Source organism: Rhineura floridana, chromosome 14 (genome assembly GCF_030035675.1).
Source record: "Rhineura floridana isolate rRhiFlo1 chromosome 14, rRhiFlo1.hap2, whole genome shotgun sequence".
Lineage (NCBI taxonomy): Eukaryota > Metazoa > Chordata > Lepidosauria > Squamata > Rhineuridae > Rhineura > Rhineura floridana.
This window is the reverse complement of record NC_084493.1, coordinates 23,824,024-23,849,159: the sequence shown is the minus strand read 5'-3', so window position 1 is coordinate 23,849,159 and position 25,136 is coordinate 23,824,024. Positions and strand designations below refer to the sequence as shown.

Below are 25,136 nucleotides of genomic sequence, written 5' to 3'. Positions count from 1 at the left end.
AAGGAACTCTAGAATTCGTAGGAACACAATTTGAAAATCATTGCCTGAACAAGACTCTTTATTATGTAAACCCGCATAAGGCCTCTCTCCTTCCAGGTGAAAGGAAATTGGTTGCTCTTAAAATGTCTTCTTATGAGGTCTGCATCAAATGTACATCTAATCAGACAGAAATGGCCTGCACCTATATTGCACTAGTTGAGAGTTTGTGGGATTTGCTTCTAAGTGAGATCAGGCAAGCCCGATCCTTATAAGTTTTCAGTCAGGCTCTGAAGACACAGCTGTTCCCTGCAATGGAGGGCACATGGGGCACTGCCCCACCAACCTCACTCTGCCCTCAGCCAGTCCTCACCTGCCTGCCTTCTTGCTTAGAATCAGTCTAGGGGATGGCACTCCCTGTCAGCTTCCTCTTACTTAGTCTCAGTGTTGCCCTTGTAGGTCTCAGCAGGGAGGAGGATGGGGACAAAACTAGAATGAACCTGTCATTGGCTCTGGCTGGTGTGTCGTTGGCTCTAGCTCCACCTACTGGTGGTCTCCCTGCCTTCTGCCCAATCAGTCCCAATGGGCACCAGCCACCAGGGATTCTCTTGTTGCTTTTATAGAGTGATTCTAAACAGGCTGCTGATAGGGTGGTACTGTCTTATTCTGTTTGTGTTGTGGTTTTAATTGTTGTGTTGGCCGGACTGTTGTTTTTCTGCAGTGGCTAACTTTAAGGTTTTTGATGTTCTGACGTTTAAAGTTTTAAACTATGTTTGTATTGCTGTCGCATGCTGTGGTTGCTGCTTTGTGAGGAGATTTTGCTAAAAAGTGGTTTTTTAAAATTTATTAAATAAATAAATGCAATCAAATAACACTTTTAATGTTGTCACACACAGAAAGCCCTAAATAAGCATGTTAAAGTCTCTCTCAGGCTATTGAATTTTGCCATTGTGTGAGAGAACATGGAAGAGACATCGAATGTATGTGTCTTAGCCAATCAGTTTGATTCAAGGAAAACAATAAAAAGTGTGTGGATAGTGTTCTTATATAATTTAGCCACTAGATGGCACTGGACTTGATTGTATCTGGGTGGAGTCAGGTATTTTACTGTTGTTGTTTTGTTCTTGTTGGGGAGAAACAAGAAAACCTTGATCTAGCTTCCTGACTGCTGTGTCCTCTAAGACTTCCAAGATGAGATGATTTCCTCTATTGCTTTGTAAGATTGAATTTTAAAAACTCTGTCTGAAATGTTCCATTGTTTGTTTGTTTGTTTTCTCCATGACTCCCAAACTTTTGGGCAAGAGGACCAGGGTTTGATACTTGACCTGACACAATGTGAACTGAGGGTGGGGAACCTTTTTTTCCCTGTCAAGTGCTGTATTTCCTACAGGGTGATCTCTTGAGGATTGCATGGTGGCAGTGGGTGGAGCCACAGCCACAAGGGGGTGGAGCCAAATCAAAAGTGGGCAGGGTTTGCAGGATTATATAGTTCTTTCTCTCTCTCTCTCTCTCTTTGTGGGCTATATAAAATCCAGGCTGCCTGAAACTAGGCTGAGCACTGCAGGTTCCTCACCCATGCTGTAAGCAATGGAGGCTGGCCCATTAGGGCAAATGGAGCTCTGCCCCATCAGCCACTCCCTATCTACCTGCCTTCTTACTTGCAGTAGTGTAGTGGCAAATTCAGAAGTGCAGGCTCCCTTCATGACACAGCCATGCCCCTCCCCCTTTTTGCTGCTGGGTTGAGAATGGGATCTTTGTTAATGCCTTCTTCCACAACAGAAGACCTTAGGAACCAATAAGTATGAAAGAGAAGTGTGTTTGCTACTGGAAAGAGTCTTCTCAGTGGCTGACATACCTCCTTTCACTCTGATTGGCTCCACTCAGCAGGAAAGGATAAGGAAGGATTTTAGAAGACTATTTTCAGTGGCTAACAGACTCCTCTTTCATGCTGATTGGCTCATAGGATGCTGGAGATATAGGGACCCTGCTGGGACCCTGCTTCCAAAAAAGTAAGGGGTCTAAAATCCCCCGAGACCCTGGAACACTACATCCCTGCTTAGTTTCAACAACTCCAGGGGGTGCCCTGGCTGTCAGCTTACAGTTCCTCTTTGGTCTGTGTTACCCTTGTAGAACTCAGCAGGGAGGTGGATGGGGAGAAAAGTAGACTTAGTTGGCTCCATCTACCATTGGCTTTAGGCTCCACCTACTGCTGGACTCCCTGCTTTCTGTCCCACCAGTTCCAATGGACATCAGCTGTCACTGACTGTAAGCAGTGAAGAATGGGAGAGGCTTTGTTTGTGTCTATATGACTGGCCAGGACTTTCCTTTCTTATGCCAGGTCTATGAAAAGTGAGAGGAGCAGTCCTGGGTATGGAGCCAAGCCAAATCATACCATGCAACTTTCAGAGATGAAAAAGAGGAGCACATGTAGAACAGGCCAATTCTTTTTCCAAGAAGCCCACCCACAACTATTTTGCTAAGGGCTGTAGCTCAATGGCAGAGAATCTGCTTTGCACGTAGAAGGCCCAAGGTTCAGTTCCTGGCATCTTCAGATGCAGCTGGAAGAGACCCCAGCTGGAGAGTTGCTTCCAGTCAGTGTAGGCAATACTGAGCTAGGTGGACCAATGGTTTGACTTGGTAAAAAGCAGCGTCCTGTGTTCCTATGTACTGCACATTGCTAAAGGCCCTGATCCTCCTCCTCCTGTATGCTGTATTCATTTAAGGAGCAATCCAAACCCAAGATCCTTTGGGATGAGAGGGGGTTGTGATAGGTGGATCTTTGGCTGAGGCAGCTGAGACTGGGCTCAGCCACGACTATGGCGACTGAAGTCCTCCGGCTCAGCTGGAGATATACCAGTGTAAGTCTTGCATCCTGGCTCAGCTGAGGCTCACCTTAGCTCATCTAAGGCCGGGGTAAGTCCCTCCAAAAGGGGCATTCTGGGGAGTGTGCCAGGGGTGTGGCATGGGCAAGATGGAGCTGACGTATCTTACCCCTGTTCCACATTCCTTTCAGTTCGGTTGCATGACCTGGCAACCCAGTGGAAGTTATACTGGCAAAAAGGGTGATGTAAGTCCAACTCTATTTGAAAGGCTTGTTCTCCCTGTGCCAGGCTCCGGGCTAGTTCAACTGGCAGTAGACTTGCTCCGGAAAGGAGTTTGGAATAGGGGTAACCAGGGGTGTAGCCGTCTGGAGTCCCAGGACGGTCTTAGGCCCCTTACTTTTTTGAGAGCCAGGCCCCAGAGGTGTCCCTATGTTTCCAGTGACCTATGAGCCAATCAGGACAAAAGGGGAGTGTGTTAGCTGCTGAGAAAAGTCCCAATAAGTGTCAATTGCAAGCAAGCTGTTATTAGTTCCTGCTTCAAAAAGCCAAAGCAACTGGTGGAGTGTGAGAATTTTGTAACTGCAGAAGAAGGGACAGTGAATGCCGATGATTGTATCTCATCTATATCATCAAGCAGTTTGGATGGAATATCTCTTGACAGCAAGAAAGGACAGTCAAATGGTGACAGTGACAGAGAAGCAGAAAGCAGTATTCAAGCCTGGTCCAATTATTCTATAATTTTAGAAGGTTGTATAATCTTAGAAGAATCTTATTGGCTTAGAAGGCTGTGACTATCATGAAAGGGTCCCCACACTTCTGAATTTTCCACTACACTACTGGGGGTAACTTACTCTGGCTTAATTTAGGCATAGATTATGCTGGTTTATTATAGTTTAGACTGAACTCCCAAAGTTCTATCCAATGTTAACCCTACTTGCAATAGGCTCATTGGAAATAACAGACATTACTAACTTATGTTCATTACTCTCAAATGGTCTACTCTTGAATAGAACTTAGTTGGCTACAACCCTTAGTTGGCAATTGCCAGACTTTATCTTTTTTAAAAGTCAGGATAGTATTCATCTTCTTGGGGCATTAATGCTACACTATAAACCAGTATAAGCCAATGCTGAAACAATGATCCTTCCACATCAACTTTGCTGGGGGACTTCCGGGAAGGGTGACTTAGCCTGTGCCTGCTTTTGAGACGGGCTCCTGCCTCAAAAGAAGCTTATTCAGATATATCAGTCAGTTTTTTCTTTTTTTTTTGACTGATTAAACTTCTCCCGGGTAGGGAGAAACGAAGAGATTAACCTCAAAGCCTATTTTTGTTGGGACGACCAGATCTCATTAATTTATGGGACGAGGTCCAGCCGACGAAGGTGGGACGGATTTTCAACAGCAAGCTCTATCTGTTAAAGCGAACGTTCATCTTATCTTCTAAGAGAGAACGCACTAACAGGCAAGCACCCTTCTTTCTATATTTTTCTTTTACTTGACTTAAATTGTTGCTGTTTAAAAGAGATTTGCCAGATTGATCAGTTTTTGACATCTCACTGGGGAGCCATAACTTCTCTCTGCTACGCACTAATTAATAGCTTATCTCTGTTTTTGTTGCAAAAAGCTGTCCTGGATTTGCATTCTAAAGATATACACAGAAGAGGGATTTCTATTCCAGATTTTTATTTTGAAAAATATTATACTGTTTTGAGACTACTCTCTTTTTGGTCTATTTTATTTTGACGAATCTGTTTCTTGACGATTGCCATTAATTGTTTCGATCCTGGGAACTGCATTTTGTTTACTTAACTATTGGAGAGATAAGGCTGTCTGCTCTGTTTATACTGTGATGTCACCAAGTTTGGAGTATTAACCCAATTGTTGCTGAAATAAGAAGTGGTTTTCCTATATTTTTCTTTTAAAATGGCAATTAAGAAAGTGGCTGAAAATCTGGAAATAACTATGTTTCAGAAAATAATGGATGAGATTGAGATAACGAAAATTGAATTGAGTAAAATGAAGCAGGAGATTAAAGATATAAGGGTCCCTGTGAGAGAGGTGACCCTGGAAGGGGTCCCTGTGAGAGAGGAGACCCCGGAGATTGGAACAGGGGTCCCTGTGAGAGAGGAGACCCTGGAGACTGGAATAGGGGTCCCTGTGAGAGAGGAGATCCCGGAGATTGGAACCAACGTGGAACAGGAACAAGATTTGGAGTCTATGGACTTTAGAAATAAAATCTATTGTTTGGAACTCAATGTTATCTCTGAAGAAATGAATGAAGATTCTAGAGATAAAGTTATCAATGGCATGGATAATCTTCTGGACTGGAATGATGTGATGGAGCCCAATATAGAGAAAATCTATGGAATTAACTGCAGCCATGTGACAATGGAAAAACTTTTAAGAGATGACCCAGTGTATTTTGAAAAAAAGAACAGAGATATGATTTTACAGCAGTATTTCAGCAACCTATTCAGAATGGATGGCAAGAAAATATTTGGGATAGAGGTAATTCCCATCAGACTCTTACTATATGACTATGGCTTTGACAGCAAGATTATTATGGAATACTGATAATGGAAGATTGGATATTGAAATTACTGGACTTAACAAGACTACTGAAGATGGAAGATGGAAAATGGAACTAATAGAGATAATAGAACAATGGCTACTGAAATTATTGAACCTAACAGATTCTGATGTGATGGATTAATTGAAATGTTTATTTTGACTATGGTTATGACAATAAGATTATCATAATTAGTAATGAGATGGATTAATCGATATGCTTATCTGGAAAAAAAAATTGATAGATATATTTCTTAAAGAATTGAAACCTCTCTTTGACTTTTTGTGGAAAGAATAAAGTAATGTTTATGAGATTTGATGATTAAGTAAGATAACTACTGGAGGAAAGTGATTTTATAATATGACTTAAGAGACAGGATTGTTATATATTATAGACTTATAACTGATTTGATCTTTGACAAATGGGAAGTCAATATTTTACTCTTTATTTTTTATTTTTGTTTTTTTTTTTTTCTTTTTTTCTTTTTGTTTAACTATTTTTGATTTTGTTTTTTATCTTTGAATGTTTTATGATTTTGTCTTGTATGTTTTATGAAAATCTGAATAAAAATTATTGAAAAAAAAAAAAAAAAAAAAAAAACTTTGCTGGACTGGCCATGTTGTTCAAATGCCTGATCACCGTCTTCCAAAGCAGCTACTTTACTCCCAACTTAACGATGGAAAATGGAATATCGGTGGACCGCAAAAGAGGTTTAAAGATGTTCTTAAAGTGAATCTAAAAAAAGTAACATGAGCATCGAGAACTGGGAAGTCTTGGCCCATGAACGTCCCAAATGGAGGTCGACTATTATCAAAGGTGCTATGGACTTTGAAGAAGCACGAATACAGGGCGAACGGGACAAACGAGCTAAGCGGAAGGCATGTCAAACAAATCCTCATTGCGACCATCTTCCATCTGGAAACCTATGTCCTCAAAGTGGGAGGCTGTGTGGATCCAGAATTGGCCTCCACAGTCACTTACGGACCCACCGCTAAAGACCTTATCTTGGAAGACAATCTTACCCGGCCATGAGTGATCGCCAATGAACTATAAAAACCAAATACAATCTTAATAGCTCTGCTGACTGCGGGGTGTGAAAAGGAAAGCTGAGTGTGTTGCAGAGTGCAAGGGTGGAGGATCTTCCAGCCCGAAGGCTGCATTCTGTCATCGGCAACCTTCTAGTGGCCACATGCCAATGTTGGTGGGAGGGAGGGAACAGAGGCAGAAATGGGTGGAGCAAGAAATGTGACCCTTACCTTAGTTTTATTTATTTATTGGATTTATATCCCCCCTTTCCTCCAGAAGGAGTCCGGTACATTAGGATTCATTGCAGCCAGGGTGCCACACCTACAACACAGGACTCTCCATCCTCCAGCCAGGCACGCAGGAGGCATGATCACAATTTCAGGAGACATTCCAGCCAGGCAACAGCACTCGAGGAGGGCACGGAGCAGAAGTGGTGATGGGTCTGGCCTGAGGAGGGAGGATGTGGCTTGGGGAGAGGGCCAAAGGCCAGGCAGAGAGATCTGGAGTGCTGCATTTGGCCTCCAGGCCTGAGGTTCACCACTCCTGGCAGTGAACATGGATGTGCAGCAGGAAAAAACAGTGTCTCCCCCATTCTGAGACGCAACTTACAGAGACCCTGAGGAGGGACCTGATTCCTGAAGCATCACGATGTGAGACGCTCACTCTAACAATATAATGAAGCCCAATCCCCAAGAGGCACAAAGAATGAAGAAACATAGACAGTGATTTGCTGGAGATGAGTACCAGAAAATCAGGGACTCCCTTTGCTCAGTAAGGATAATTACAGCATACTCAGGATCCCTTTGGGCCTTTTCAGTGTTGCTAACCTCTCTCCCCCCCCCCCAAATTCTGGGACAACCTTGTCAGGGAGGCTTGCCTGGTACTCACTTTAAGAAGAGGTTTTTTTTAGAAATCAGGCTTTTAAAAAGGAGTTTAAAAAGTATTTGTATTAATTAGTGTCTGCATCTTTCTGTAGTTTTAGGTAAGGGGTGTGGACCTGTGACCCTCCAGGTTGTTGGACACCAACTCCCATGAGCCCTAGCCAGCATGACCAATGGTCAGGGATGATGGGAACTGTAGTCCGACAACTTTCGGAGGACCAGACATTCCCCACCCCTGCTATAGGTGGCATTTTAGCAACGCGTGGATAGTTTAGGAGTTTACATTATTAGAAGGTGGATGAAGTGGGATGAACTCTGCTCTGATAAATTTTGTCATGGCTAGAGATTTTGAGCTGTGATTTGTTGGTGTTCTATGATCCGATTTATTTAAAACAATTTTTCTTTCGCCCAGAAAACTTTGGTTATGGTGTGTAGGATAATGGTACTCACTCACTCAGGGCTCATTCATACTTTTGTTTAATCTGTAACGTAAGCCCCTTGTGTCCCCATTAATTCACCCTTGTCCATATGATGCCAACTGCTGCCCTCCCCAATTTTCTCCTAACTAAATCCGGAGTTTCCCTACCCAGCAATACTCTAAAGAGTTAGGGAAACTCCAGATTTAGTTAGGAGAAAATCAGGGAGGGCAGCAGTTGGCGTCATACGGACGAGGGTGAATTAATGGAAACACAAGAGGCTTACACTACAGATGAAATGGAAGTTTGGATGAGCCTTAAATTAATAAAATTCAGGAACATTCAAGGCTGTGACTCCCTCAAGATGGGCCTGGCCTCATAACCCATCCTCTAGATTCTGTGGAACAGCTGAATTCTCCCCAGGGCTTGCTTGATTAGAAATGTTTTCATTATCCCCTAATTGGCATGAGCGAATATAGGGAGGAGAATGCAAACAATAGTATCAGTGGAACAAAGGGGAGTCGAGTAGTAGTTTGTTTTTATTTTGGAGAAGCTGACATATGTCAGAGATAGCTGACAAGGATAATCACACTCAGGGCTCTCTTTTGCCTCTAGAGCCCTTGTGACCAGGCCCAAAGAAGATGAGGTCAAGCTCATAAAATTAGCCTTTTGGTCACTGTTGCGTGCATGAAACGTGGAGTGAACTCTGGTGAGGAGGTGTAATCTCAAGAACAAGCTCAGAGCTTGGCATCCTCGTGGACCCCTGGGATTTCCCACAATTCCGAGAGGTGGTTTGTGACGGTGGTGCTAGCTGCTATTTAATCAGGAGGCACCAGGCTTTCAGAAAGGGGGAAGAGGACCAAGGGCTGGCTACAGCACTGCACAAGCACAGTTCTGGCATTTGGAGCAGTTGCCTTGTTGCACCTTGAAAGGAATTCTTTCTGATTCAGAGGGAACAATCCTGTCCGGTAAAGGTTGCTAGGTACTTAGAAGATTCAGGGCAGAGGCTCATGATGCAAATGTGCACACAGTTTGCATGTGCTAATTTATAGGGATAGCTGCAAATTAAGATGTCTGGTGGCTAGGGTCTTACCGAGACTATACTTTGCAGCACACCCAGCAGCCCTATAAGCAAAGTTACATTTTTTAAAAAAAGTTGCTGAAATAGGCAGGAGATCTGGGTCTCCTGGGCTGCTCCCTTACATCATACCTGTAGTATAAGTCATAGTTTATTGGACCAGGAATGTATTGTATATCTGCTGATTCCCTCCTTGCCACTCACCTTCTCTCCTCTCCTCACACACATAGCTCTGGAAAAAATGTTCTTAAACTACAGTTTCTTGAACCACAGTTTCTAGTGATTTCCAAACCAGGAAACTGTGGTTTAAGGGCTCTCTATTACAAAGAAGGATATCAGACCAGGACTAGATCATGCAAAGATGGAGAGAGGGAAGTGAAGGGAATGTGTGGGCACATGGTTTGTTTCAAGTCTGATAAACCATGGTTTTGGGATTGTTATGACTGAACTGTATTACTATGGGGCCATGGGAGTTAGCTAAGTTTTCCAGTGATGCACTAAGTGACCCAGCTCCAGTGCCAAGCATGTACAGTATCTTGAATCAGATCATGCAAGACATGCAACATGGCTGTAGTCAGCTGAAGCAGGCTTCTCAAATGTTTGGGTTGCTGCATCTTAAAAATGATATTGTGGAGCAAGAAAAGTTTGAAAAAGGCAAACAAAATGATCAATGGGCGGGAGCAATTGCCCTACGAGGAAAGGTGACAATGTTTGGAGCTTTTAAGCTTAGAAAAAATGTGAGTAACGGGGAACATGAATGAAGTGAATAAAATTACATGGTGTGGAGAAAATAGGAGACACTTTTGTCTTTCACATGCGACACTAGAACCCGGGGTCATCCACTGAAGCTGAATGTTGGAAGATTCAGGACAGGCCAAAGAAAATACTTCTTCATGCAGCGCATAGTTAAACTATTGAATTTGTTCCCCGAGGAGGCAGTGATGGCCACCAACTAGGACAGCTTTAAAGGGGGGAATTAGAAACATTCATGGAGGATAAGGCTACCAATGGCTACTGGTCCTGACAGCTATATATTGCATCAGGCCATATGCCGTATGAATACCCATTGCCAGGGATCCCTCGCAGGAGAGTGCTATTGTACTCGTGTCCTACTTGACCACGGATTGTCCATAGACATCTGATCAACCACTGTGAGAAACAGCCTGCTGAAAGTTGTTTACTCTGATTCAGCAGAGCTCTTGCTATGTTCATTGCCTGTTCAGAAGCAGCATATGCTCTGACTATTCCTATTTATTCTGGACAGTCCGAATATTCATAAGAACATAGGAAGCTGCCTTATATTGAGTCAGCCCATAGGTATATCTAGCTCAGTACTGTCTACACTGACTGGCAGTGTCTCTCCAAGATTTCAGATAGGGAGTCTCTCTCAACCCTACCTGGAGATGCTAGGAAATAAAGCTGGGACCTTCTGCATGCAAAGCAGATGTTCTACCACTGGGCTATGGCTCTGCCCCTAATTCTTGTCCTGATAAATTGTCCCCATTTTGTCTCTGTTTTCGCTTTTTTTTGGGGGGGGTGCACATGAGTGCACGCCTTGTTGTGTTCTGAGTTGCTATAGTTGTCATTGTTCAAAGTTCAGCTCAGCTCAAGAAGCCAATGGGACAATCCTATGCATGTCTACTCAGAGGTTAAGCTCCAATGGCACGAATGGAACTTACTTCCAGATAAGGGTATATCTGAATGCGTAGACCCTCCAGATGTTGCTGGACTACAACTCCCATCATCCCTGCCCTTTGGCCAAGCTGGCTGGGACTGATAGGAAGTGCAGTCCAACAAAATCTGATGGGCATCAAGTTCCCCATTCCTGGGTTAATGCATGCCCATGAATGCTAAGGCTACAAAGTTGCCTACAATTCTATGCACATGTACCTGGGATTAAGCCCCATTTGAACATAGTAGGTCTCACTTCTGAATAAAATACATACGCTTGCACTGTAAGTCATCACTCTGTGTGCAGCCTGCCATTTTACAAACTACAGTTGCTAAGCTATGTTTTGAACCACAGATAATAACATCCTGTAGGACAACTATGCTTTCCCCGTATATTTTTAACTAATCATCACCCTCTTGGCTTCTAAAGCAGGAGGGGATGAAGCTACTGCAGAGGAAACAAATGCACTACATGGAAAATGGTGAAGGGCCTTCAACAATGTTTCATGTTTGCTACACCAAACCACAGATCTTCCCACAGAGCCTCAGACTGTAAGCACACATTCTTTGCACACATCTCTGGGGATTGAAACAGGTGATTGGTGCTGGCTTTGCAGGGCCCAGAAGGTACCCTAAGTTCAGGAGGGCCCCGTATATTTAAATTGTCTGAGCAACGCTGGGGTAGCTTGTAGTTTGCCCCTTAAAGGCAAGGGAGTGGTCTCCTTAGGCACTGGTTCATCAGATTGGAGGGGGCCTAGTTAGACTATCGATGCAGGGGTTCCAGAGTTAAAGCACCCTCATCAGATGGCTCCCCAGCCTCTGTTTGAAGACGTCCAGTCAGGGACAGTTCACCAATATTCTAGGTATGCAAGAAGAAGAGCCTTGCTGGATCAGGACAAACGCCCATCTAGTCCAGCATCGTATTAGCCTACATTTCAAGCACATCAAAAGGACATTCCTCCCCCCCCCATGAATCCTGGAAATGTAGTTTGCTAAGGGTGCTTGGCATTGTAGCTCTGTGAGGGGTAAACTACAGTGTCCAGGATTCTTTGGGGGAAGCCATGTGCTTGAAATGTGCTAGAAATGTATGGTGTGTGGTATGCAACCAAAAAAGTCTTTCCTATCATCTGTTACCCAATGCTTTTAAGTGGAGATGCCAGGGGACTGAGTCAGGGACGTCTCTCTCTCTTTCTGCATACTAGGGTTGCCAGGCTCAGGGCCGGATAATGATTCTGTATCTTTAAGAGAAGAGACAATTCAGCCAAGTGCAGGTTTTCTTGCAACACTATAATGAGAAAAACCGCAAGGTGAAATTCTCCCTTCCCCCTGCACAACTTTTAAAGATACAGAAGACCTTTTGGAGGCTGGGCCTAACAACCAAGAGGTCTTCTGTATCTTTAAAAGTTGTGCAGGGGGAAGGGAGAATTTCACCTTGTGGTTTTTCCCATTACAGCATTGCAAGAACACCTGCACTTGGCTGAATTTTCTCTTCTCTTAAAGATACAGAATCATACTCAAGCCCTGAGCCTGGCAACCCTACTGCATACAAAGCATGTGCTGTACCACTGAGTTGTGGCCGTTCTCCTGTTTCCACTGCTAGGAAGCACTTCACTTGGTTAATTTCTTTGTGTTTGGTGACCATTAAAGGCATCAAAGCAGATTTTAAAGTCACAAGAGGCATGGAGTTGAAGAAAGGACAAACAAGGCAAGGAAGAGGTAAGGGTATATGTGTGTGTGTATGCGTGCATATTTTATAGGGCTAAAGGGGTAGCCTTCTTTGTCCGGAGGGCTCTTGTACCTTTACAACAGGGCTGGGAAACCTTTCCCAGCCCAAGGGCAACATTCCATTCTGGGCAACTTTCTAGTTGCCACATGCCAGTGGTGCGTGGGGCCAGATGTAAAAGTGGGCGGGACACATAATGTACATTTTACTTTTGAATAGTAGGCTAGTTTCTTTGCATTCATACACCCCCTCTCTGCATCCTCCCTCCAGGCAAGCGAGATGCATGATCAAATTTCAAGGACACATTTCAGCGGCAAAAACACTCAAGGAGGGTGCAAGGGGGGCAGTGAGGGTGTGGCTCAAGAGGGTGTGTGGCCTGAGGAACATCCCAAGGGGCAAATAGAAAAGCCTGAAGTGCCACATTGGATCCTTGGGCCTGAGCTTCAAAGCTTACAAGTTGCATGTCAGGCAGGATGGGACAAACAGCTGCAGTTTCCCTGCCCTTCCTCCCCAGTACAAGGGAAAGTTACACTTGTTGAATTTCTGAAACACACCGTTAAGGATGGAAAGACCTGTCAATTTTGGTTCTCTCCGTTTTTCACTTTTCCAATCTTAAATTCAGTTCTGCCCATTTCTGCATCCATTCGCATTTTTTTTAAAAAAAATCCTCATGGAAATTCTGCAACATTTTAGTGCGAATTTCTCCTAATAAACACATTTTTGTAAGCAGTTTAATCAAAGGTACACACTTTTTGCAAGCCACCTCATTATCAAATGCATTTTTGCATGTTATTTTCACTAATGTATTCATTTTACACACACTTTCCCCCTATATATGCGTTTTTGTAAATATTGTTTAGTTGGCAAACAGCATCACAAAATTCAAATAAATGCATATTTCTAAGAATGGCTGTGTTTCAGTTCTCATACTGATTCAGAAAGTGCGAATTTGATAAATTCTGCTTAAAATTCAAACTGTATCGAAATTCTCAGCCATCCCTACATGCCATGCAGCAGTCCCAGTAGCAGTGAATGTGTTCTCTGGGGACTAGCTGTTGCATTGAGAGATAAAACATTGCTGTTTGAATGCTGGGGAAAGGAGAAAAATGCTGCAACCGTAAAGAGTAGCGACTTGTGAGAAGGTGTGCATATCACACAGAAGAAATGCAACAATGCATTGATTGCACAAAAACAGCCCCAGTTGCATAGGGAAGCCCACTTTGCCCCAGTGCCCCTGTTGCAGTTTTCAGACAGCAGGGATTGCTGTGAGAAAAGTAACGTACTGAACAGTGCATAGCAGGTTTCCTTTTGCTGAGCCAGATGGTCTGTTTAGCTCAGTATTTACACTAGCTGGAAGCAGCTCTCAGGGGTTCAGGCAGAAGTCTTTCCCAGTCCTACCTGGAGATGCTGGGGTTTGAACCTGGGACCTTCTGCAAGCAAAGCAGTTGCTCTACCACAGAGCCACGCTCCTCCCCTTGAATGCCATTGGACGTATGAAGCTGCCTTACATGGAGTCAGTCCATCAGTCCATCCATTCAGAATGGTCTACACCACTGTCCTTCAACTTTAGGTCCCCAGATGTTGTTGGACTCCCATCTTACGTGGCCGTTGGCTAAACTGCCTGAGGTCAATGGGAATTGTAGTCCAACATCTGGGGATCCAAGGTTGAAGACAGTGGTCTACACTGACTGACAGTGGCATTCCAGGCTTCAGACAAGAGTCTTCCCCATCCCTAGCTGGAGATACCAGGAATCAAACCTGAGAACTTTGTATACAAAGCATGTGATCTTCTACTGAGCTACATTCCTTCTTCAAAAATGGTAATTCCCCTCTGGTGAAGAATCTTGTCTAGCAGTTGAATCCAGGACTTCTAGTACTAGGGCTGTGCATTGCTCCTCCTGACCTGATTCGGGGCCTGATCCAGTGCTTCAGAGTGGCCCCAATCTGACCCAGGATGATCCGGGCCCCCAACTGATTTGGTGGCCTTGCACAGTATTTAATTAGCGTAAAACACCTTAATTTAAAGGGTGGGAGTGGGGGGAGAAGGAGGTGCCTGCACGCAGGCTGTCTGCACACATCTCCTTTCCCTCCTCTCCTCATTGTTAGACTGCCTTCACTTTTGACAGCCCTGGATCACTCTGAGTGGATCTGATCTGACCTGGGGTGATCCAGAGCTGCTTCAATCCCAGGGTGACCCAAATTGGCCCAATTCAGCTCAGGATCCAGGGTTTGGCCAGAGCCAGTGCACAGCCCTATCTAGTACACTGCAAATAGAGAGTCAAGAATACATTCTGGAACAGAGTGTGACTATAGGTGACAACTCTCAGAGCCACCTATGACATAATTCAGATGGTTTTGTCAATTAGAAATCAGCCATAATCTCTCTCTTTCTGTTTCCCTTCCTCACCCTGCACTTCGTGATAGTTGTTCCTCCTGTGCAGTTCCCTTTAAGAATCTTCACCATAGTTTACCACCACAGCCAAACTGGGAATCTATCGGTAGTGTTCATCTTCCAAAGCAGAATGAGAAACCATGGCTTGAAGTGTATTTCTGGCTCTGGACTAGAGGCCAAGCGTTAAGCATAGTTTGCTAATTCAGATGTCACAGCAAACTATGCTTAATGTTTGGCCTCCAATCCACAGCCAGAAACACACTCCAATCCATGGTTTCGCATTCTGTATTGGAAGGCAAGTGCTAACCATAGTTTTTCAGTTCAGATGTTGTGGCAGACTGTGGCTAGTGCTAAACAGGAAACTGCAAGGAAAGCCATGAGAAGGGAGTGGGAATACAGCACTTGAATCTGCAGCTTGTTTCTGATCCTATAAACCAGAAGTAGCCAAAGTTGAAACTAAAGATAGAAGTTGTAGTCCACAACCTCCAGGAAGCACCATGTTGGCTATGCTTGCTCTGAACAATAGCATGGATGGTTACCTAAATTGAGTCTTTGGTTTCCATGTATCTGGAGGTGTGCTAGGAGGACCTCCCACAGGTGCAAAAGCCATACAAACTATTAGGAATCAACCATCAGTTCCTTTTGCCCAAGGGTGGAGAACCTGTGGTCCTTCAGATGATGTTGGACTCCAACTCCCATCAGTCCTAGATAGCATGGCCAATTATAATTGGTGATGGAAGGGGTAATCACTGATTCTTCAACCCTGCTTTTGCCCAAATCAATATCAGCTAAAAAGAGTTCCAGAAACAATACCACTAGCCCCTTAACTTCACTTGGCAGGAACCATCAATAAATTAATAAGATAATGCCAATGGCGTAGCCTCTACAGCTGAAGACCCTGCACTACAACATAATAGCTGTTTCACATTTACAAGAAGCTCTGGCCCAAATATGCCCTAATGTGTGGTCCTAGACACCATAGCTACGTGCGGCTTCTCTGAAGTAGTCCTCTTCATGGCTCAAATAGCTATATTGGAGGGTATTTTTTTTCCCAGCTGGGCTACCTGTTTTTTTCTGAGAAGAGTGGGAGGGAAGCTCAGGCAAGGTGCTGTGGGCCCTTTCCTAGATTGCCTTTTTGCTTAGGGGTCTACACAAAAGAACCATCCAACAATTCACTGCTTCATCTCCTCCCCAACTCTCCTCCCACAGGTTCAATGGGGTCCATGACTCACCCCGTCCATTCTGATTGGGTCTGTAGATGCTGCCCACGCTGACCCGGCCTTGGCTAACACTTTGGCTGTCTGGAATCAGTTGGGGAGGCTCAGAGTTCCGGATGGGAAGGTAAGGTTCAGGCCTAGGGACCCCATGGGGGTCTAAGGGCCGGAAAGGTGGCTGAGGTTCCATGTTGCGGGGAGGAACGTAGGGCTCTGCTGGCACCTCCCCAAAGGGAGGATACTGCCCTGCCCATGGCTCATTCCTGTACCTGGTGCCGGCACTCACAGGAGATCCAGAGTTAATATGCAAGTTATCTGCAACAGGAACCCCTTGTCCTACAGACTGTTGGTTCTGGGTGGACACATAAGGGTCCTGGACACTTTGGTCGTAGCTAGTGCCAGTATCATGATAGAGGCTGTGTGAGTACCTTCTATCCAAGCCATCGGAGGGCTGGAGCTGTTGGGGGACAGGTACGTAGGGTCTTTCCTGTGCAGGGTAGTATCCTTGAGCTCTATATGGACTTTGGTCCTCTGCATACTCCTCATATCTCACCCTGGGCTGGAAAGGATATATGACTCCTGCGCTAGCTGCGGCTGCAGCGACAACACCCCCTCCAGTGCCGGTGGTGCGATAGTAGGTGTAGCTCTCGTCATACGGGCGGGGAACCTGTGGGTCATAGGTCTCATATTGGTTGGCAAAAGGTGGCTGAGGCTGAGGGAAAGAGGCCTGGGGGTAGAGCTGTCCAAATGAGGAATGTGCAAAGGAGGAGGAAGAGGAGCCAACCTGACGCTGCCGAATGGTGGGTGAGTGGGGACGTTGGGAGTTGGAGCTACTGTCCCCAGTGGTTCCATCCCTCCAGTTGTCTGGGACCTGTCCAAAGCCAAATGGATGCCGTGTCTGTCCCCGGATGGTATCAGATCCTGCCCGGATTGGCAAGTTGGGGGCCTGTCGCCGAGTGTTCCCCGGAACCCTTTGACCCTGGCTTGTGGCAGCATCGGCCAGCATGACCCTTGCGCTGCTGTCTGCCCTCACCTGGCTGGCAGGGATGTACTCCGAGCCTGAGTTCAGGAGGCTGTACACCCGGCCATTGTTCTCCCACTGGATCATCTGCCTCCAGCGTCCGTTGTCTGCGTGGCTGCCCTGTGGATGTTGCCCCCGGACCAGCAGAAGAGCCCCAAAGCCCATCAAAGCCCACAGGTCCCAGAAGCCAAGAGAGGTCATGGTGAAGCCAAGATGCAAGGGGTCGACAACCTCGACGGATGTTCTTTCTGGGAGGGAATTGCAGAAGAGCACCCTGGACGTTCGGTTGTGGCAGCTTGCCTTGTCTCTTCCTCCACTGCCTTTTCGTCTTCCTTAGGTGAATTAATCTCAACTTTGTCCATTCCTGGCTTGTTTGAAGCTGCTCTGGGGGTCTCCCGCAAGCTTCATATTGAGCTTGTTGGAGGGGGGAGAGAGAGAGAGAGAGAGGAATGAGGCTCCGTAGAACTCCAAAGAATCTGGAACTTCCCCCCCTTTCTCTTTGGATATTTGCTGTTGTTTGTTTGTTGCTGTTTCTTCACATTGCTGCTCTGCCCGTTGCAGGGGACGTCACTTCATCCCGCTTGCTCATTCCTGTTGACTGGACGGCTTTGCTCCTGCTCTGAATGAATAAGCAATAGGCTCTGAAAAATGTTGGGAAGTTTCAGGACTCTGTTGCAAGTGTCGGCTACGCAGGGTCCTAAAAGCCATCCAGTTTTATTTTGTCGGCTTCCCAGGGCTCCCCCACCCCCACAAATGCACCGAGGCCAGGCTGTTTGAATCTGACGTTTCAGAGCGAAATCCTTCCTAAGGGATAACAGAGAGATACCCTGAAACAAATAGGCAGAGCAGCTGAGCAAATGTTTAGAAGGGTTCCTTGTGTTTCATCAATCCGTGTTAGCCAAGAAACCTTCTTAAGTGGCTAAAGGAAGCTCTCAAGTTTATACATGAATAGACACACACAGAGAACATACACAGAAAATAGAGCTGAAAGGGGGGTTCAACATGCAAGGGATCTTTTGTCTATATTTGACTCTGCATTCGACAGCCTTAGTTGTGTTTGGGAGGAGGGGGGAAGGGAAAGAGATGAGACATTGAGCAAATGCATTGCCAAGCTAGACAGGGATGGTGAACCTGTGGCTCTCTTGGTGTTGGTGGACTCCAACTCTCATCCGTCCCAGCCAGCACAGCCAATGGTCAGGGATGATGAGAATTGTAGTTAGGGATGAAATTTGATTCAGTTCGCATTTAAAGCCACATTTATCAAATTCACACTTTCCAAAACAGTATGAGAACCAAAATGGAGCCATCCTTCAAAATTCACACTTATCTGAATTTTGTGATGCAGTTTGCCAACCAAACAATTTGTACCAAAATGCATATATTGGGGGGGAAATGTGTATAGATGAATACATTTGTGAAAATGTCAGATAAAGATGCCTTATATTAGAAGAAATCGCATGGGGAAAATGTGTACGTTAGTCAAAACTGCTGACAAAAGATGTGTTTCTTGGGAGAAATGCACACTAAAATGCTGAAGAATTTGCACGAGGGTTTTCTTAAAGCAACAATAACCCACAATTTGCCACAGAAATCTGGAGAACTGAATTTAAGACTGGAAAAAATGACAAGCGGAGAGAGCCCAAACTGACAGATCCTTCCATCCCTGCTTGTAGTCTGACAATATCTGGAGGGCCTCATCCTCATCCCATCCCTGATGCAGAAATAGGTGCAGCTAGGTTTAGTTGGCTTTAGATCAGGGGCGGAGATCTGGGGACAAATGTGCTCCTCCAGGTATCTCTGTCTGGCCCTTGGGGTTCTCCCCAGCCACACACCCACTCCCCAGGACACACTCTTTACCAGCCTGGCTTTGCACCCCTCCTCAAAGGGTTTTTGCCTGTCTGGAGTGTGCCCTTGAATTCTGGCCATGCCACTTGCTCGCCTGGAGGGAGGATAGAGAAGGGTGTGTGCAGGTGTGTAGAAACTAGCCTACTGTACAAAGGTAACATTCACATTCATTGCTCTGCCCATTTCCCCCTCTGGCCCTGTCCACTACTGGCATGTGGATGACCCTTGGAAGGTTGCCCAGAAGGGAATGCAGCCCTTGGGCAGAGAAGGGTTCTCCACCCCTGCTTTAGAATGCAGCATCTTGACTGGCAAATGACTTGGTGGCAAGGAACAGGAACACACCTAGGACCATCTTCTGACTGTGGCCATCTGCACTATATATTTAAAGCAGTATCAAGCACTTTAAACAGCCATGGCTTCCCCCAGAGAATCTTGGGGACTGTAGTTTGTTAAGGGTGCTGACCCCTGTCTCCCTTACAGAACTACAGTTCCCAGAGTGATTTGTCAGTCAGTCCCCCTTCCCAGGAAACTCTGGGAATTGCAGCTCTGGGAGGGGAATAAGGGTCTCCTAGCAACTCTCAACACCCTCTATGTGCTCAGATCTATGGCACAATAGGATGGGCGTCAATATTGGACAGTCCACACGGTCAGGCCTGACTCCATAGATCTTGTCCACTTGATAGTTTCCTGATTGGCAGGGAAAGACTCATATCAGTGGCTTCTGTATTTGTCTCAGACAAGTGAGACCTGCAACAAAATGTTGTAGTATAGAACTGTTCAGGATTCCAGCTACACCATTCTGTTTTCATCTCCTGCTTTCTAATCCCTCCCAACATTCAGTACACATTCTGGGATCACTAAGCATGCTGAGTCCTTATTAGGCTGTTTTGGAGTCATCCTCTTTAAGGTTCCCCTTTCCTTAGATTTTTGTATTTCTGCAATTTTCAGGCTTCTCCCAAGCCTGGTGATATCACCCTCTTGTGTGTTGGCAGTGCCTTTTTGCCCTGATAGCAAATGGCATTCACAACCTGAATAGTGGAAACAGAGATGATATATGGCAATGGTCTGGGACTGTGTCACAGGGAACGGGCTCTTGTGCTGCCAGCCTGCCGTGGGTCGATGTGAATAGGGCCCCTGTGAACAGGGCCCAGTAGTGGCCCCATCTGTAGCTTACATTTAAAGTTTATACAGCTTTAACAATAATTGCTTCCCCAAAGAATTCTGTGAACTGTAGTTTGTGAAGGGTGCTAAGAGTTGTTAGGAGACCCCAATTCCCTTCACAGAGCTACCGTTCCCAGAGTGGTTTAATAGTCATTCCCTCTTTCCCAGAGAATTCTGGGAACTGTAGCTCTGTGAGTGGAACAGAGATCTCTTAACACCTCTCAGCCCCTTAACAAATGACAGTTCCCAAGAGCCTTTGGGAGAAGCCATGACTGCTGTAGTGGTATAATTCTGTTTTAAATGTAAAATGCAGATATGCCCAATGTGTATTATTTGTGTGCCACAGTCTCAATGAGCGGGTCTCTGTTCTTGATTTCATCCCAGCTTTGAAGGCAGCCTGCTCAGTGTTTGCAGTGCTTTGAAGCTCCTCGAGATGGAAAACCATCTGCACATAAGGCAGAAGAAATATTGCAGCCTGGTGCGTGAGTTTGATCACTATATAGAAAGTGAAGTTTGTACCTTGGGGATGGGGGAAATCAGTCATTGTGGAGGAATGAGTTCACCATCAGTGAATATGCTACTGTAGCCTGAGGGGGATTTGAAGGGTTGACACAGCTGGCTTGTTTACCGAATGTTCTTCTGTGAATGTTGGCATTCAACCAGACGTTCCTGAACGTAATTGCTAACAGTCCAGATTCACAATTGACCATTCCTTTCCTGATAGAGGCTCTTGAGTCTTTAATGTCCGGGTAACATGTCAATTGCACCAGCAGTTTCCCACCTTCTATCAGGAACCCACTACCACCATTATTCAATCCATTGAATTCTGTCCATCCAGCTAAGGTAGAGGGTGGGGAAGTTTTTGCAGCCTGCTGGGTGGGGTCAGAGTTAAATGTGGGCAGAGCCAGTGGTAAAAATGGGCAGAATAATAGATGTGACTTTTACCTTTATACAAGAGGCTATATTCCAGCCACAAAAAAGTCAGCGGGTTCTACATTCCCATGTACCTGTCTCTGTCCTCTATTCAGGCAAGCAAAAGGCATGATCACAGGTCAAGGGCACATTTCTAGCCAGGCTAAGGCCAGTGGCAGCCGATGGCTGCATGTCAATCGGGCAGTGGAATTCACTCCAGGTTTTAGTCTGACCTTTCACGGAGCTGTCCAAGGTGTTTCAGCGGATTCCAGTGCCCCACCGACATGGAGCTATCAGCCACCACTGGCTAAGGCACTCAAGGAGGGTGCTAAGCAGGGTTGTTGGTGAGTTTGGCCTAGGTAGAGGGTGTGTGTCTAGAAAGTGCAGTGGTCAGAATGAGACCAGGGAGACGAGGGTTCAAATCCCTGCTTGGCCATAAGGCTCACTGGGTGACCTTGGGCCAGTCACTGCCTTTTAGCCTAACCTACTTCACAGGGTTCTTTAGAGGTTAAAATCAGGATCGGGAGAACTGTTTGTATGCCACTTGAGCTCCTTGGAGGAAAGGTGGGATATAATAATGAGTCACAAGGGCCAGACAGAAGGCTTAATTTGGCCCCCAGTCTGGAGATTCCCAACCTGTGTTTCTTTTCTTCCTTTCTTCCTGAGCTGAGTTTCTTTTCTTCCTTCCTTTCTTTAAGCAAACCAAATCCATACCCTCCATCCTTCCATATATGAAAATACAGACTTGATTTTAATACCCCCTCTCTTCTCTGTTCCTTGACAGGGTTAGAGATGGGGTTTCCAGAGAGAGTTTCCTCTTACAGAGATATCACTGGAAGGTGATACCAGTGGGTATCAGCTCCCTGGCTTGACCCTTCAGTGTGGACATCAGACACCAGGCATGAGAGTCTGTTGGTTTGCTCTAGGGCAGGGGTGGAGAACATTTTTCAGCCCAGGGCTGCATTCCAGAGGCAGAAGTGGGTGAAACAATGGATGTGAATGTTACCTTTGAACTGTAAGCTAGTTGCTACACACCCTCACGCACCCCACTATATTATTTATCTATTTATTTACTAATTAACTTTATATTCTGCCCTTCCTCCCAGTAGGAGTCCACAACCTTTTTGTACACCGCCCAGAGAGCCACTCGCTATGGGCGGTCTATAAATGAAACAAATAAATAAAAATAAATAAAATAAATACGGCACACAAAAACACTCTAAAACATCATAAAAACAGACTGTAAAATATATTAAAACAAAATATCTTTAAAAACTTCTTAAAACGCAGTTCCAGCAAAGACACAGACTCTACTTAAAAGGCTTGTTGAAAGAGAAAGGTCTTCAGTAGGAGCTGAAAAGATAACAGAGATGGTGTCTGCCTAATATTTAAGGGGAGGAAATTCCACAGAGTAGGTGCCACTACATTAAAAGTCCACTTCCTATGTGTGGAACGGACCTCCTGATAAGATAGTATATGCAGGAGACCCTCACCAGCAGAGCACAGTGATTGACTAGGTATATAAGGGGTAAGATGGTCTTTCAGGTATCCTGGCCCTAAGTTGTATAGGGCTTTGTATACCAAAACCAGAACCTTGAACTTAGACTGTTACCCAATGGGCAGCCAGTGCAATTCTTTCAGCAGCAAGGTGACATGCTGGCAATAACCTTCCCCAGTGAGCAGTTGCACCACCACATTTTGCACCAGCTGCAGCTTCTGGACCAACCTCAAGGACAGCCCCACACAGAGTGCATTACAGTAATCCAGCCTGAAGGTTACCAGTGCATGGACAACAGTAGTCAGACTACACTGGTCCAGAAACGGCTGCAGCTGTCTTACCAGCCGAAGGTGGTAAAAGACACTCCTAGCCACTGAGGTCACCTGGTCCTCTAGCAACAAAGATGGATCCAGGAGCACCCCAGACTATGAACTTGCTCTTTCGGAGGGAGTAAGACCCAGCCAATGGATCCTATCCCTACCAGCAACCTGCTTATGCATTCTTTTGCACAACAATATTCCGCTGGGGCATAACATTTTACCAGTGTTACAAGTATATCGCTCAGTGACTTTAACTTAGCATTGCATTGGATACAGTCCTATGTCTTTGAAACTAGACTCTTCAACTCATCCAATGTACCTAAAAGATGTGAGATCCCTACTAGCTTGCTCCTGAATCTCCATTTTGGAGATAAAATAACTGATCTGATGGATATTAAACTGGTTGACTTGGACACTGGTTACTCTGTCTCTCAACTGTTCTTCAGGAATGGATGGATGTTGATATAGAAGCTTAAGCTTGTACAGCCTCTTCCCTTCCGAAACTCTAAACTGTGTCTTTTTATCCACACGGTAGTAGGATGGATGATTCAAATATGGGTTTCAGGGGAAATCTGTTTGGGATTAATTTGCATTGCCATGCCTTCCGCACCATAAATGTGCCCTGTTGAAAGTATTATAGAATATTGCAATCATGTGGGAGTTTGTTGAAAGGAAAGGTGGTGCCCCCAGAGAGACATCCGTTGACCCTGACAGTTACTTCTCCACCCAGGACGTGTCTTTATTGCCCAGCATTAGATAAACTGATTGGCACAACTGAAAAGTTCTATAATTTTTCCCCCCAATGTAGAATTCCCCACCCTCCATGGATTGTTCTTTTGTGTAATAAATCACATCCAAGTCTGACTGTTTTATTCTTAAAAAATAAAGTTATCAATGAAAGTTTGCCATTTTCCAAGCACCTTTCCTGGAATTTAAAAGGGAAGCACCTGAAACATAATGAACTACTTGGGGAGATTGACATTCTGCTTAAACAGGACCATTTTAAGCTTCTCCAGCGTAGCCTGGTGAGAGTCCTGATGGCCAAGCCTGGAGAGTCGCATTTGGCCCCTCTGCATGAAGTTCCCCACCCCTGGTTTAAGGCATACCGTTTATTTAGATTTTTTTTTTTTTTAAAATGGACCCCTGAGTATCTGACTGATTTAAAGTTAGGCATAATCCCCATAGCACACTTGATCTCCATTGGCACTTGGGGGCCAGTATTTACAAAGAGGGATTCAGACTTCTCATAGTTAATTTTTTTAATCCTGCAACAGCTCTGTAGCACACCGACTCCTCAGTTATTTCAGCTAAGGAGACTCCTGGGTTTGACAGCGTTACCACGGCATCATCTGTGAATTAACTCTGCAGGATGTTCTCTGCTGTCTATGGCGCACCCTGCAATCCTGACATGTCCCCACAATGCAATGGTACAGGACTTGAGAGATCAAATAAACAATAGGTGAGACAAGGGACATCCCTGTTTAGTCCCCTGATGCAGTTCAAAGCAACACCTTTGTTCAAATATGTCTTTACCAGAAGAACCAACTCTTTCCTGCCTTGTACGTCGGTGGAGGACAGCCCTATTGCAGGCCAAATGAACACAGCACATGGCAAGTGACTGCGGTGAAGACACTTTGTTAATGTGCAATAACGCTAAAGAATAATCTAGGGCAGGAGTGGAGAAACCTCAGGCCCGAGGACAGAATGCGGCCCAATAGGCTTCTCTATCTGGCCCTCGGGACTCTCTCTAGACCACACCCTCTTCCCAGTCACACCCTCCTCCAGTGATTTTGCCTGGCTGGAAGATGTCCACAAGCACTGATTGTGCCACTTGCTTACCTGGACGGATGATAGAGAGGGGTGTGTGTGTGTGTGTGTAGAAGCTGGCCTCCTGCACAAAGGGACATTTGTTGTTCTGCCCACTTTTGCCTCTGGCCCTGCCCGCTGTATGTGGCCCCTAACAGGTTGTCCAGAAGGGAATGTGGCACTTGGTCTAAAAATTGGTTCTCAATCCCTGAGGCAGAGGATAGGGCTCACAAAATGATCTTCAGTATGAGAAGAAGACAGCTGTTACAGCACAGTGGGGAGGAGAGCCTGGCTGGGAGTCCAGTCTGTGAGTTCAAATCCCCTCTCATGTCTCCTGGGTGTCAAGGGCCAGCTAAAGATCACCCCCACAGTGAATGGCTCAGGGGTTACGTGCCCTCCCCCCTGTGCAGCCGTGGGCAAGCTGCAGAGTCCCAAGGAACCCAGTTGCCCCCTAGCTGGCAGTCATGGACAAGGAAGGGACTGGCTTGTGCAGCTGTGGCAAGCTGAGCAGGCCCTAGTCAGCTGGGGAGGGCTAGCCTCAGAGGGAGGCAATGGTAAACCCCCTCTGAATACCGCTTACCATGAACACCCTATTCATAGGGTAGCCATAAGTTGGGATCAGCTTGAAGGCAGTCCATTTCCATTTCATGAGAAGAAGGAGGTATTATACGTAGTGATTTGTGTGTGTGTGTGTTAGGGTTGCCAGGTTCATGGCCTGAGACTGATCCTGTATCTTTAGGAGAAGAGAAAGTCAGCCAAGTGCAGGTGTTCTTGCAACACTGTAATGGGAAAAACCACAAGGTGG

At 45.5% G+C, this 25,136-nt stretch overlaps 1 protein-coding gene across 2 annotated transcripts in view; it reads right to left on the bottom strand.

Annotated features, from left to right (window-relative positions):
• Window positions 1-17,450, bottom strand: part of LOXL1 (lysyl oxidase like 1) — a 48,741-nt gene extending 31,291 nt beyond the window's left edge. For both annotated transcript variants that reach the window (XR_009759008.1, XM_061595613.1), the window contains exon 1: window positions 15,787-17,450. Coding sequence is in view for 1 of the 2 variants with exons in the window: in XM_061595613.1 (XP_061451597.1) it covers window positions 15,787-16,990 (1,204 nt within the window). In the remaining variant the exon portion in view is untranslated. The remainder of the gene's footprint in view (window positions 1-15,786) is intronic.
• Between the last annotated feature and the right edge of the window lie 7,686 nt (window positions 17,451-25,136).